The sequence below is a fragment of the Penicillium brevicompactum genome (assembly GCF_028827555.1).
Source record: "Penicillium brevicompactum strain IBT 35665 chromosome Unknown utg000001l_segment0_segment1, whole genome shotgun sequence".
NCBI classification, from domain to species: domain Eukaryota; kingdom Fungi; phylum Ascomycota; class Eurotiomycetes; order Eurotiales; family Aspergillaceae; genus Penicillium; species Penicillium brevicompactum.
In genome coordinates, this window is record NW_026623204.1 from 652,216 (window position 1) to 665,094 (window position 12,879).

Consider the following 12,879-nt stretch of genomic DNA (forward strand, 5'->3'; position numbering starts at 1 on the left):
ACTAGTTCTCCCAGGTTGAGTGCAATTCAGCCACTCACTTGGCAAATGAGGGGAATCGACTACTTAGTGAGACACAGTCTACTAAGATAAAACACAAGAGATCTGAAGTACTTCAAAAGTTCCGAAGTCCTTACAAGTCTCTTGGTCCAAAACACTCAACTCCATCCAACTGCTGCGTGCCCCGATGCTGAGGTGGCGGCCCATGACTAATCTCCACACGCCTAGGATCGGTCCGTTTGACAGCCCCAAACTTAGCCTTTACATTGCTCACTGTCACTCTGTTTTCGCTTCAATTTGCCAATTTGCCATGGCTGATACGCAACGCAGCACGGCTGCTAAACGTGCCACTCGAAACTCTCTTTCGTGTGCACAGTGTCGATATAAGCATCTTCGCTGTGACGGGCAAAAGCCCGCCTGCTCACGATGTGCCGCTGATGCCAAACAATGTGTGTATCCTGAATCCAGAAGGCGTGGTAATCCCAAGCAAAAGCCGAGCCAGCCTCCTCCCGCTGTTGTGTATGAGAGCTCGGTTGAGTCCTCACTGGACCACCAAGTCTCAGCCACTCCTTCCAGTTCTTCTATCGCCACCAGCGGAGAGATCGAGATGGCCCCAAATCTGAGTTCTCATTTATTGAGACTTTATTACAGCTTCTTTCATGCGGCACACCCATGCACATTACCATGTCCGGCTATGAAAACTCGACTAGCCGATCCAAGGGTGCAACATCTTCTCCAAGTCATGTGCTATGTGGGCTCTATTTTTGACAACTCTGGTTCATCTTCGGAAATATGGAGTCAAAGTGCACATCATGCAATATCCCAAATCAGAACCAAGGCGAGCCCAGACCCGTTCGACGTACAAGCCCTGTTGCTGTATGCCATTGCTATCTATTGGTGCAATGAACCCGAATACGGGGTTGAGCTACTAAATGAGGTTATACGGATGGCAGTGACCCTTGGGATGAATAAAAATCAATTTGCCAAGACCTATGGGGAGGGCAATGCTGTTGTTGAGGAAAGTTGGCGCCGAACTTGGTGGGTCATATACATAACGGATGCCCATATTGCCGGTACGCCTCCCAACATGTGAGTGTACCGTGGACATGGCTGACTCTCTTGCAGGCTCTACCCACGTATATCCATTCCGGACGAGCGGTGTTGAAATAACCACTGATCTTCCTTGCGAGGAAGAGCAATATGAGAGACAAGTAAGTGGACGATTTGGGACCGTCTGAGCAATTCCATCTAACGTTCGGCAGAGCATACCCCCTCCGAGGTCATTGGACGATTACGAAAATCGAGAATTTCTCGGCGAAGAAGAAGCAACATTTTCATCGTACGCTGAGCTTATTGGCTTGACTCTTGGAATTGACCGGGCGCTATCGCCCGGGAACACTGAAGATGACCAACTCTACAAAGCAATGGCGGCCGGCTCTGATACCAGCGTACAGGGGTGGTTCTCTTTGCTTTCCCCATCAAAGCGAGACCTTATACGACCTGATGGCTCCTTCGATGAGGTTATGTTCAAAGCTCTGTTCATAATGCATACGTGAGATCTGACCCAATTTCTCTTCGCCCTACTTTCTCACACATCTTTAGGTACGCGGTTGAAATCCATCGACCACTCTCCGCATTGACGCATAGTGGCATTGAGTCTGTTTCTCGATGTGCTCCATTAGCCCCCTCGGACCGGCTCAAATGCAACGACACAAAAGAGCGTGATTTGCATACCTTGAAGTGCACCACAGCAATAGACGGCATCGTTGAGCTACTGACTCTTCCAAGTAGTATGACGAACCACTCCCCTTTCATCATCTGCATGATTGCCAATGTCACCATTGCACATCTGAGCGCTTGTCGATTTCTTTACTCAGGCGAAAAACGATCCAGAAGCCGTGAAAAGATTCGATTGACTATGGGCACCCTGAAACGTTTAAGCGAGCACTGGACCCTGGGCAAGCGAACCTATCATGAAATCGGAATCATTGCCCGAGAAGTCCTGTCCCTTACAAAAGACCCGCCTGTGAATCCAGGTACTGTCGATGTTCCGGTTCCGCATGCAACATCGCTCGAAATCCCTGCTTTTGAGGTGTTTTCAAATCCAGAATTTGACTTTTGTACACTTTTTGACGCTGGCATACCCAGCTTCAACGAGCTGAACTCACAGTTTGTTGTTGAATAATATGTTTCACGAATTTCAGAACTCACACCATTGCCTTTTTATATTGTTCACAGATGATGGTACTGAAGCCTGACACATGATGGTCAAAGACAATATATTTTCCAGGAACAAACCAAGGCCGTTCAGCTTACTACCCTACATTTATTCTCATGCATGTATATCATTCCTGGAGAGCTCCAAAATTTTCTATTGGACACTAAACTCATTTATCATCTAGCGCTTCAAATATTCCTCGTCAATCTGGATCAGAGCACCCATTCCATCCCTCTCATAAGCGTCGGTATCGGTGATCATAGTAGCAATCAAGGTAGCCGGTTCGGTCTTGCTGGCATTATCACTAATGCGATGATGGCATCCCGGCGCCTCGAACCAGCTCCCACCCTCTTCAATGACCTTCATGGGATCATCATTCATTTTGTTGAGAAGAGTTCCCTTCACGACATACGCGCCAACATTGGCGCCGCCATGGCGGTGAGGCGGGGTGGAGCCATTGGGTGGGAATTCCACTCGCAGGCTGACCATAGTCTTGTTTGGGATGCCGACCAACTTGTATGAGAAGGAAATCGAAAGCGAAGGCATCGGACGGCTGACGCTTTGGGTTAACTCGAGTTGGGCCGGGGCATGTAGTTTGACTTGGGCTTACCTAGGGTCATAGGTTGGTTCCTGCATATTGAAATTGATTTTGGGTATGTCTTTGCTTTGCAATTGTTTACAAAATGAGATTCTCCAGTGATGGTGGGAATTTCAGAAACCGCGGTGATCGGGAGGTCTTATAGAAGATTGGCTCGGGCGTGGCACAGCATTCAATGTTAATTACTCAATCATATCACTATGGAACTTCGGACTCCATATAGCCTACAGAATTTCCGACGTCATCCCGCAATTGTTGGGGCAACCCAGCTGCATCCGAGACGCGGATAGGCTAACAATAGGCTATCAACCCTGCGGGGGTTAATGACAACACCCCACAGCAGGCTCAAGTTCCGAAGTCTGAAGTGAGAATTTAGTTACTGATCTTTATTGTTATTGTTATTTATTCTTGCAATCTCTGATCGTAGGCACAAAGTCAATTTGTGCAGAAAATGGCAGAGCCTCATGGTGGTGGCCATAGGCTAAGTGGTGGCGTCATTCTCGGACTTCAGATCGGCTATCCAGTTGGCGATACCCTAGAGTATTGCACACTTCAGGGGTAGAATACTTATTGGCCTTCTGTTCGCTCCAACGTTTTTCTCCTTTTTTCACAGATTCATACCTATTCGAAGTCTACTGAAAATCTGTCAAATCAAGATGGGCGAGCTCAAGACCCAGTCAGCGATAATTATGCAAGGCCCGAAAAAGGCACACGTTGAGCATGGCTTGGCCATACCTTCTCCGGATGCATATGAACTGTTAATTAAAGTGCATGCGGTCGCACTTAATCCGTCTGATTGGATGGCACTCGACCATTTCGGGAAACCTGGTGCAGGAGCTGGCTATGACTTTGCCGGAGAGGTTGTGGAAATAGGAGAGAATGTCAAATCTCAGTGGGCTGTTGGAGATCGGGTTGCAGGATTTGTCCATGGATGTGAGCATGATTGATCCTATGCCTACCGAGAGAAATACTGATATTTTTCAAGGCCACGCTGCAAATTATACAATTGGGGCATTCCGTGAATACCTGATTGCAGACTCGGATTTGGTGCTACGCCTCCCGGATCATGTCTCGTACGAAGCTGCTTCTACCCTTGGAATGGGTATCAGTACATCGGCTCAAGCTCTGTACCAGTCCTTGAAACTTCCTCTGCCATCGAAAGATCCTACTCCGGCAAATCAGACGATTCTGATCTATGGTGGGGCTACTGCCACTGGCAGCATCGCAATCCAGCTTGCCAAATTGTGAGTTTGAGAGATGCATCCCATTCAATCAGACTTCTAACCAAGGAAATAGATCCGGACTACACGTCATCACGACATGCTCTGAGCAGAGTATCTCTTGGATGCGATCGCTAGGTGCGGATGAGGTCGTCGACTACAAGCAACCTAATGCCGTCCAGCAAGTGGTAGATTGTGTTCAGGACAGTGGCCTCTACGCAATTCTTGATTGCATTGGAAAGGAGAGCACCGCAGACTTCTGCAGCAAGTGTTTCACACCACCCAAAGACCATGCGTACCAGCCCGAGTACGTGTATGCGCCTTTAATGCCACTATCAAAGGAGTTCCCCAGACCGAGCACATTACCATCCTCCGCAAAAATCCAAAACAAATGGAAGTTTGTGTACACGTGCTTCGGGAAGCGTTTCACTACCCCCATGGACCATCCAGCCATAAATGGCACTTGGCAACCCTCTGTTGAAGACAAAGCTTTCATGGTCACTTTTTACCGGGAGTTTGAGCCTATTTTGGCCAGCGAGAAACTGATTTTCATGCCCCAAGAGGTCCAACTAGGAGGACTACATACAATTTTGGATGGTATTTCTCTTGTAAGAGCAGGAAAGGTCCATGGGAAGAAACTTGTGTATCCTATCTGAAGTGAAGTTGGGAAACAGAAAAGTCCTAGAGATATATACCTAATATGAGATGTTTTCTTCAAGAATCTATATTCTAATACGAAAGTTATTCAAAATTGGTGAATCAAGTCCGCACAGCGATAATAAGGAATAGCGGTTGGAGCAAGGTCAGTCTCAAAAGATAGACCGCAATATCCGGATCGGGGCAGCCTTGAACCAAGATCCCCACGTGGGATATTCGACCTTTGCTGGAAGATCGATATCCAAAGCACCGTCTCGGATGTGCATCAAGACGTCCATCTTCTCAATTGGAACAAACCAACCCCCACGATCAAGATTGGGATCTTTGCTCCACTTGGTATACACCAGCCAGCCCAGAAACAGTGCTATAATCACCGGTGCGGCTAGATAGCTCTGGAAAAAGTTCTCTACATCTTTCGGTGCTACCGCAACGTAAAACTCAGCAATAAGACACAAAACGTTAAGTCCGAGACCAATGTAGCTGCCAATGACACCCAATGGAGCGGCAAATGCGAGCTCCTTGACGGTGTGCCCATTGTGTGCCCAGGCAGACCTAAATCGAATGTGGGCCAGACATATACTGCCCCAGACGAAGAAGTCACCGATACCCGACAAGGCCAGGAGCCAGTCAAATATAGTGCTTCCAGATGGTGCTTCATTGATGAAGGCCAAGAAGCCAAAGGCAATTTGCATGAATATACAGTAAAGGGGTCGACCTTGCTTGTCAATGTAGGCCATGAACTTTGGAGCCATTCCTCTCGCGGCTAGTGCCTGAATGGTGCGACTAGATCCATAAGTCGCAGAATTTGCAACGCTGATGACGGAAATTGTGATGATGGCGTTCATGACAGAAGGGAGCCCGGAGATTCCGGCATTTTTGATAGAAACAACGAAGGGGGATGCCTTTGTGTTAGCACCAGAAGCTCCGAGAAGCCACTCTGCGTTGTATGGAACAATCAATCCCACCATGAAGGTTCCCAGGACATAAAAGATCATGATGCGCCAGAAAACTTGTTTTGTTGCTTTGGGGATCGATTTTGCCGGATTTGCAGCCTCTGCTGCGGCAAGACCAGCCATCTCTGTGCCACCAAAGGCGAATGCGACGGTCACAAAGACGGAGCAGAATCCCTTGAAATCGGTAAACGCGCCCGGGTTGTGCCAGTATTTCGCGCCGATGTATCCACCGTGAGGAGCACCACCCACGTCAATCACGACTGCAAGTATGATGAAACCAATGACGGCTGCGACTTTGATCAAACCAAGAACGAATTCAACTATGATGTATGATCAATAAGTTTGTCTCAACGACGGGTTCCACTGCTTTGCATACCTTCTCCGTATCCTTTAACGCCGAAGAATTGAATTGCGACCAAGACAACCAGAAACACGGCGATCCATATACCAGCATCCAAGTCATCTCTCCAGTATTTGATCGTCATACTTGCAGCCGTAAGCTCGAATGGAAGCATTATAAGCCAGGAGATAGCATAGTCCCAACCGACAGCAAAGCCCCTATTGTGTAAAAAGATAGACGATTAGAAATTGCCATGCAGTCAACGGTTGAGCGAAACGAGGTCACTAACCATGCTGGACTGATGAATCGCACACAATAGGTGAAGAACGCGCCGTTGACAGGATAGAGAACTGCCATCTCGCCCAATGCCTGGACGGTCAAAAGCAACATGAATCCGACGATTAGATAGCAGATCAACAAAGAGCCGGGTCCGCCGTCTCGGAGAGCAGACCCTGTGCCAACAAAGAGACCAGCTCCAATGGCTCCACCTGTGGTTGATGTTAGTCAAAGGTACGTTGAATAGAATAGAGAGAAGTAGGAGTTCACGGGTACACGTACCAACCGCGATCATCTGCATGTGGCGATTTTTCAAGTTTCGCTTCAGTGGATTGTGCTCGCTGATCTCCCCGACAGTGAAATCATCGTGACTGGAGGGGACACTTTCAGCGGGCTCCACGGCCGAAACGGCTTTTTTCTCAACATCCAAGTCCATCGTGGTGATGATTATGATATCTAGCCCTGGAGGTGCTTGACTAGTATATCACGGTAGGTATCTCAAGGATAGGGACGGGAATATATATACATTTCCCCCACGACGCCATGACGGCGAGGTGAATTGGCGCATATGCAAGTTTGGCGGCCCATGTCAAAAGTCCCGTGGCAAAGCTCATGCGAATAGACAGCAAGGAGAAGATAAGACTCCGGTATGCTTCGGATTTTCCAAGGTTGGTATCGTAGCCAATTAAGATGTTAGGTCAGGGGTATTTATTGTTGGAGCTTAGCTGAAACGCCACTCGGCGCCGTTCCCCAGTTGCCGATGAGATAAGCTACGGCTGGTATCAACCTCGATATTTTGTTAGAACTTGTACACTGCGGGAATCTGTTTGACACCTGGGCAATAAGTTGGGGTTAGATAAGGATCCCTGTACGCCTCGAGGCTTAAGTGGGCCACAAGAGCGGGGTTCCAATACTCAAGGGGCTATCGAGATGGTCCAATTTGCAAACCACACACAAACGCATTTCACCTGCATGCGGCTTTATTCAAGGCCTGGGCCGGTGAGCGAGAGGACCGGTGACCCAGTTGCGCGTAACCGGGAAAAGATTGCCGCCACATTCTTAAGGATGAGGCGATGCTCGGTGAATTTCCGTGCTTTTCACGCTTTGATTCGGAGGTAAAAAATGATGGGATCGTGCAAAGATAGCACGATGCTCTCTTATCAGCCACTGATTCCCAGGTGCCCAGTGCTAGAGCGCGAAGAAGTCTGATTGTTTCCCCCGAAGCTCAACACGCGTACATCCTGGTCCTCCAATGAATCGACAGTCAACGTTGTCCCACGTTCCCTCACCGTCACATTACTAGAGTTGAAATAGCCGAAGGAATTGAAAGGGTTGAGTGTCAATTTGGGAAGGCATATTCGACTCCTTGCTTCCGCCTCTACAATTACCGGGGACATGACCTGGAACCGTAACACTGCAGGTGCATTGTAGTTGGATGGACTCCATTTTGCCTCGGTCAGAATTGATATGGAGCAGAAGATGATCAGAAAAGAAGAACGTGTTTTTAAATACATTACAATTGAGGTAAGGGAAGAAACTGTGCTCAATGCCCAGTGGTAATGTATTGGGCGACATGCTCCGCGACATCGTATTCATTGACCTTGCGGATCGGATTGGCCATTAAGTTTGGAAACAATCCTGTAATACCAGGCATTAGCTGAAATAACAAATTTATGAAGCACAGTACTCACCAATCACTTTCATAAAAGCGTACATTGAGTACTCCTTGATTCGTCCCATTTGGCGCTTGTTGTTCTGGGTCTTTCTGGCAAAATCCAAGATCTCCCTGACTCGTGGTTGACGGATGGCCATATAGGATCTTGTAGCTGCGATGATAGCTTGTTTCTGGGTACCGGCAGCGACTTTACTTCCATTGCCACAAATACCGTGCATGGATTGTGCCAGGAATAGAGCAAGCGCCTCGGCATCCTCCAATGCCTGCGAAGAGCCCTGTCCAGAGGTGGGAGGGAGCGCATGTGCTGCATCTCCAATAAGCACAACCCCATCCCTTTCCCACGTTGGAAGAGTGGGAGCAGTCCAGGTAGGGTACATGTTTTCAACATGAAGAGATCCGATGATCTTTTGGACAACAGGTTCCGTCCAATCGGCGTGTCTTTCGCGCAGCTGTCGAGTCACGTCGACCATGTCGAGGGTTTGACGATCCGGACACTCTTCGACCTCGTATGTCGACCACCAAGCCAGCGACTCGCCAGGCTCGGATACATGGTATGGCGAGTCACGGTTCGGGGCAGACTTTGCACTTTCAGAAAAGAAATAACCGAAGAAACCATTGCCTCCAAATATGAAATTCATGGACCCTGGTTCAACGAGACCTTGGATTTCCGCCGAGGGAACGAACCCGCCGACCCCCACAAGACCCCTATGTTCAATCTTAGAGATGTGAAAAATTCTCAAAATTGTTGACTCACTCGTAGTGGGGTGGGTAAGAATCCCCTTCATCATCAGGGAAGAGCGCCTTCTTTACCGTACTCTTAACGCCGTCCGCGCCAATAACCAAGTCAGCTTCCACAGAGGGGCTCCCATCCGCAAATTCCACAAAGTTCCTTCCATTGGGGTTGGCGAAAACTCGGGAAATTCTCTTGTTGATGATGTCGTGCGGCGGGATGCGTGTACATAATGCTCGCCAAAATGCGTGGCGACTGGTGGCAACCATATGTAGACTTCGCCCGTCTTGGGTGACACCTTCCGCACATGAGCTACTCATAGAGAGAAGTGGCCAGGAGTCTTTGTTCTTCATGTTGGAAGTAGCTGTCACGTATCCTCCTCGCACGACATCCTTCAGTAACCCTTCATCCAGGCGCCTCAGCACTCTCAGTCCATTGGGGGCAACGCCGAGTCCCCCACCAACGAGAAGTGTTGAGGAATGTGTGATATCTGCTGATCTCCTCTCAGCGGTGGTATCAATGTCCATGTCATATGGCTCATATATGACAATTTCGTGCTGTTTAACTTCATGGGGCTTCGGTAGATGCTTTTGTAGCTCCAAATATACAGCACACCCAGCGATGCCACCACCAATAATAGCAATCTTCATGATATGATTTATCGAAGCCAATATTCATGGATGTCAAATGAATGCGATAAAATGAGGATATTGAGCGCAAACCTCACGACCAAATACCTTCACACTGCGCTTTTAAGGTTAGGCCAACAGTGGGTCTCCGCAAAGCTAGCCTGATCTGGACTAGCAATGTCAGACTCACCAATCAACGATCTATAATTGTACCCATACCTTTCAAAGTCTACGGGTTCCAGACCTGGGAGGTTCCCAAACTGGGAAGGCATTTCAGAACTCTCGCCTGCGCACACCAACCACAGAAAGCCTTTGATTCTGGCTGGTGTCTGAGATTATCTTTTACCTCGAGCGCTTTTCAATTCTCACCTTGCGGTGATGTGTGCACGACAAGCCTCAGTGCCGCGCTCACGCGCGGCCAAAAAGACGACCTCGAGATGATAGTTGGTTAGAAACAGCAGTCATTATGTATTTATCAGCTTAATCTCACGTTTCAATTGGTAACGGAAGAAAGCCACCATCGAGGATTTATGATTGGTAGGCTAAGCCGTGGAAGACGAATTAAAGATTGCAAATGCAACATGACCAAAAAGCTCAGGTGGAGAATCCACAGAGCCGTGGTCCCAGGGCGGATTTCCTGTCTGCGAGCTGTCCTTGGTTGTTGCCTTGAGTTGGCCGCTCCATGTATCCAAAATCTGCAGTGGAAAATCGAGCATCAGCAACCCCCGCCCAGAGGCAGGACCTGGAATTGCTGCGATATATTCTTTCGCGGACAGTATTGATTCGACGTGTCTCTGGATCCGCTCCTCGTATAGATATGCATGGGGAGACACGAGATGCAGCAGTTGTAGTACCACAATATTTGCTGCATCATATAAGGATCCCAGAGCTGCAGTAGGCATGTCCAAGTGGGGGATCATATGAAAGTGACTGGGCTCATGATACTGGTCTTTGGCGGGTATTTTACTGGTGTTGCACCATTCGGCCGCGTTTGCTTCAAGTGGACCGGGTATCGACATGCATTGTGCCCACCACGCATGAAGTTGGGACAACAACTCTGAAATCATTTTGCTCAGCTCTGTGACAAGGTCATCGGATTCTCCAGCACTACTTTGCGTTAGCCTTTCTGCCATTGATAAACACGGCAAGATCGAAAATAGGATATCAACAAAATGATCAAACGCAGTCTTAGGATGTATCTCAAACGGAATTGTTTTCCAAGCCCGGGAAGCAAAGACATGCTGTTCACTCTTGATCATTGCTCCAGCAAACTGCGCGGGTTCAGGTATAAGCTTGGGTTGAAACCCTGAGTGGATTTTTATGACCTCGGAAGACTTACAGCCAAAAGCCTAAGATGACGAAAGATTTGATGTAGGAACCCGTCGACACAATTTCGTGGGCCAGACATTTCGAGCATTTTCGCTGCAGCTTGCACGTGCTGCAGCCAGCCCCTATGTGTGCCCACAAGATTCTCAAAATGCGTTAGCATCACAGTGGCACATATTACGCGATCTGTGAGATTTGGATTTTTTTGAGAAAGCAGACATCGTAAGCCCCGGAGAGATGTTGAGTACCATTTACAAGCCTCGGCCTGAATGGAAGCATCGCGTGCCAAACTGCCGTAGAAATACATTGATGCAGCCCGTATCGAGTGCTTGACTAAATCAATACCCGGAGAGGCGATAATTACGCCCAATTCATCGAGCCATGTTGGCGGTTGGTTGATCGAAGCCGCGGATTTGAAACCAAACGACTCGATGAAATGTGACACAAAGAGGCAGTCGAATATGTCGGCTCTGTCAGGTTGTTGATAAACCAAAGGTGAACGAGCGAAATGAGCAGAAACAATCTGAGCCCGACTTTGGGCAGGGCCATGCTGCGACTTCGCGGCTTGTTGTTCTATGGCAGAGTGCTTCGGTGGCGCTGGCAGAGCATGCACAAAGATCGCCGATTTTCGGGGACCGGAGCAACGCAGTCCTCGCTTGATGCATTGCTGGCACTCTGGGAACACTCCGTCGCACTGTAGAAATTCATTCAGTGAGCTAACCGCAGCGGTGTATTGAGGTCAGATTCTATGGGGATTGAACCTTCTGTTTTCTCTGACGACATTCAGAGCATCCCTTGCTTCTGCCGGGTACATTGACCATTGAGCTTGAAAGATTGCTTCTTTCAATTCGATCCTTTCAATGCCTTTAGAACACGATCGGAAGAATGTTAAGAGGTAGAGAAATGATAGGGAGGATTGGCTTGCTAGGTTGCGGGCCCGGGGCCTCTGGGCCATAACGTAATCCACAGGAACGGCCCCGGGGGCCCCGGCCTTTAAGTCCAGCTGGGCAAGCTCCATCGGGCCCCACCTGATTAGTGGCGTTCGCCTGCCTGCAGACGTGATCTCACCACTTTCACCTGGGCATCAAAGAGGTTATACAGATCAATTCTATGACACATTAGGAGATCCATCCGTATTGAATAATGTATATGATCCTCTAAAAAGTCGAGTTTGGTCAACATAATCATAACATATCGATTTTGATAGGCCAAATTCGTGAAGAAGGCTGAAAAGAGACATGAGAGCAGCTACATGAAATGCATAGTTGACGCATCCGGTTGTAAGGATCAAATCAAGTTCAAAAAAGGGGGTCATAATCGAATCAAACATGTGGTATAGATGCTGTTTACATCAAAATGCAGCAAGAGTTCTGCTTCTTGGCCTGTATGTCACAGTGTTAGCATGGAAATATGGGTTTCTTTTCGATGTGCATACCTGAGTATAGAACATCTTGCTCTGAGCGGACAGTCCATCACTCTTCTGTACCAGGGAGTCGATCTTCTCACCACGCTCCAAAACACTCTCGATCTGGATCTTGTTAGAATCCGGAATGATATCTGTGCGGTGGCAACATACCGTCTTGTGCAGAACAATCTTTGTCTCGTCGAGCTCTTGTTGGATCTTCATAATGCTGTCGGCCTGGCTGGGGTCTTGGTATTTGACAATGTAGTCCTTGAGTTGCGGCAAAGGGCACGCATTCTCACGCAGCGAGGGATCAGAGAACGAAGTGCGCGGGTGCTTGGCCAAGAACTCATCCACGATCTTGCCCAGGAGCTGATGAGCCACCAGAGCAGGGTAGTCGCCGTCGGTAACGATCACACCAGCAACACCCTCAGTTCGGCCATAAGCATGGAATGTGTAGGCCTTCTCCTCAATATCCTGTCGTTGGCCAGCCTTTGTCTTCTCGGCGACTGTACGGGTGAAGAGCATCAAGAACTCATCATAGCTATTGGGCGTCGGGTGATTAATGACCTATACATGGATGTGGACGCGGAGCTAGGGAACGTACTTCTGACGAGTGAAACGTGAAAAGCTATGAGGTGTTAGCCACATTGTCTGTTTGATCGCTAGGTTTGCAACAACACATACCTGCCGAGATCCTTTTCCCCGCATAGCTGGAGAGCTGGCTGGGTGTCGTTCCGGAAAACCTTCGAATATCAGTCAGAGATCCAAATATCACTTGAACTAGTGCCAAGAAGGAGAACATACGCCCATGTACAAAATCTTCATTGTGGCTGCGTGGTCTTGACCCTGGTCTAG

At 48.5% G+C, this 12,879-nt stretch overlaps 6 protein-coding genes across 6 annotated transcripts; 2 read left to right on the plus strand and 4 right to left on the minus strand.

Moving 5' to 3' along the window:
* Positions 1–307: 307 nt before the first annotated feature.
* Positions 308–2,182, plus strand: N7506_002692 (putative C6 transcription factor; the record flags this gene model as incomplete). Its single annotated transcript, XM_056951987.1, has 4 exons — positions 308–1,070; positions 1,123–1,208; positions 1,260–1,549; positions 1,600–2,182. 4 exons carry the CDS (start codon positions 308–310, stop codon positions 2,180–2,182), a joined length of 1,722 nt encoding a protein of 573 aa, XP_056815138.1.
* A 213-nt stretch (positions 2,183–2,395) lies between these two features.
* Positions 2,396–2,851, minus strand: N7506_002693 (cupin domain-containing protein; the record flags this gene model as incomplete). Its single annotated transcript, XM_056951988.1, has 2 exons — positions 2,396–2,768; positions 2,826–2,851. The coding sequence occupies 2 exons, from the start codon at positions 2,849–2,851 to the stop codon at positions 2,396–2,398; spliced, it is 399 nt and encodes a 132-aa protein (XP_056815139.1).
* A 618-nt stretch (positions 2,852–3,469) lies between these two features.
* Positions 3,470–4,689, plus strand: N7506_002694 (zinc-binding alcohol dehydrogenase family protein; the record flags this gene model as incomplete). Its single annotated transcript, XM_056951989.1, has 3 exons — positions 3,470–3,746; positions 3,799–4,057; positions 4,110–4,689. The coding sequence occupies 3 exons, from the start codon at positions 3,470–3,472 to the stop codon at positions 4,687–4,689; spliced, it is 1,116 nt and encodes a 371-aa protein (XP_056815140.1).
* A 153-nt stretch (positions 4,690–4,842) lies between these two features.
* Positions 4,843–6,695, minus strand: N7506_002695 (Amino acid/polyamine transporter I; the record flags this gene model as incomplete). The annotated part of the gene is made up of 4 exons (XM_056951990.1): positions 4,843–5,963; positions 6,020–6,201; positions 6,273–6,471; positions 6,542–6,695. 4 exons carry the CDS (start codon positions 6,693–6,695, stop codon positions 4,843–4,845), a joined length of 1,656 nt encoding a protein of 551 aa, XP_056815141.1.
* A 1,107-nt stretch (positions 6,696–7,802) lies between these two features.
* On the minus strand, positions 7,803–9,314 carry N7506_002696 (FAD-dependent oxidoreductase; the record flags this gene model as incomplete). Its single annotated transcript, XM_056951991.1, has 3 exons — positions 7,803–7,897; positions 7,951–8,639; positions 8,689–9,314. 3 exons carry the CDS (start codon positions 9,312–9,314, stop codon positions 7,803–7,805), a joined length of 1,410 nt encoding a protein of 469 aa, XP_056815142.1.
* A 2,651-nt stretch (positions 9,315–11,965) lies between these two features.
* On the minus strand, positions 11,966–12,849 carry N7506_002697 (palmitoyltransferase YKT6; the record flags this gene model as incomplete). The annotated part of the gene is made up of 6 exons (XM_056951992.1): positions 11,966–12,001; positions 12,055–12,147; positions 12,196–12,565; positions 12,629–12,652; positions 12,709–12,767; positions 12,829–12,849. The coding sequence occupies 6 exons, from the start codon at positions 12,847–12,849 to the stop codon at positions 11,966–11,968; spliced, it is 603 nt and encodes a 200-aa protein (XP_056815143.1).
* Positions 12,850–12,879: the final 30 nt, after the last annotated feature.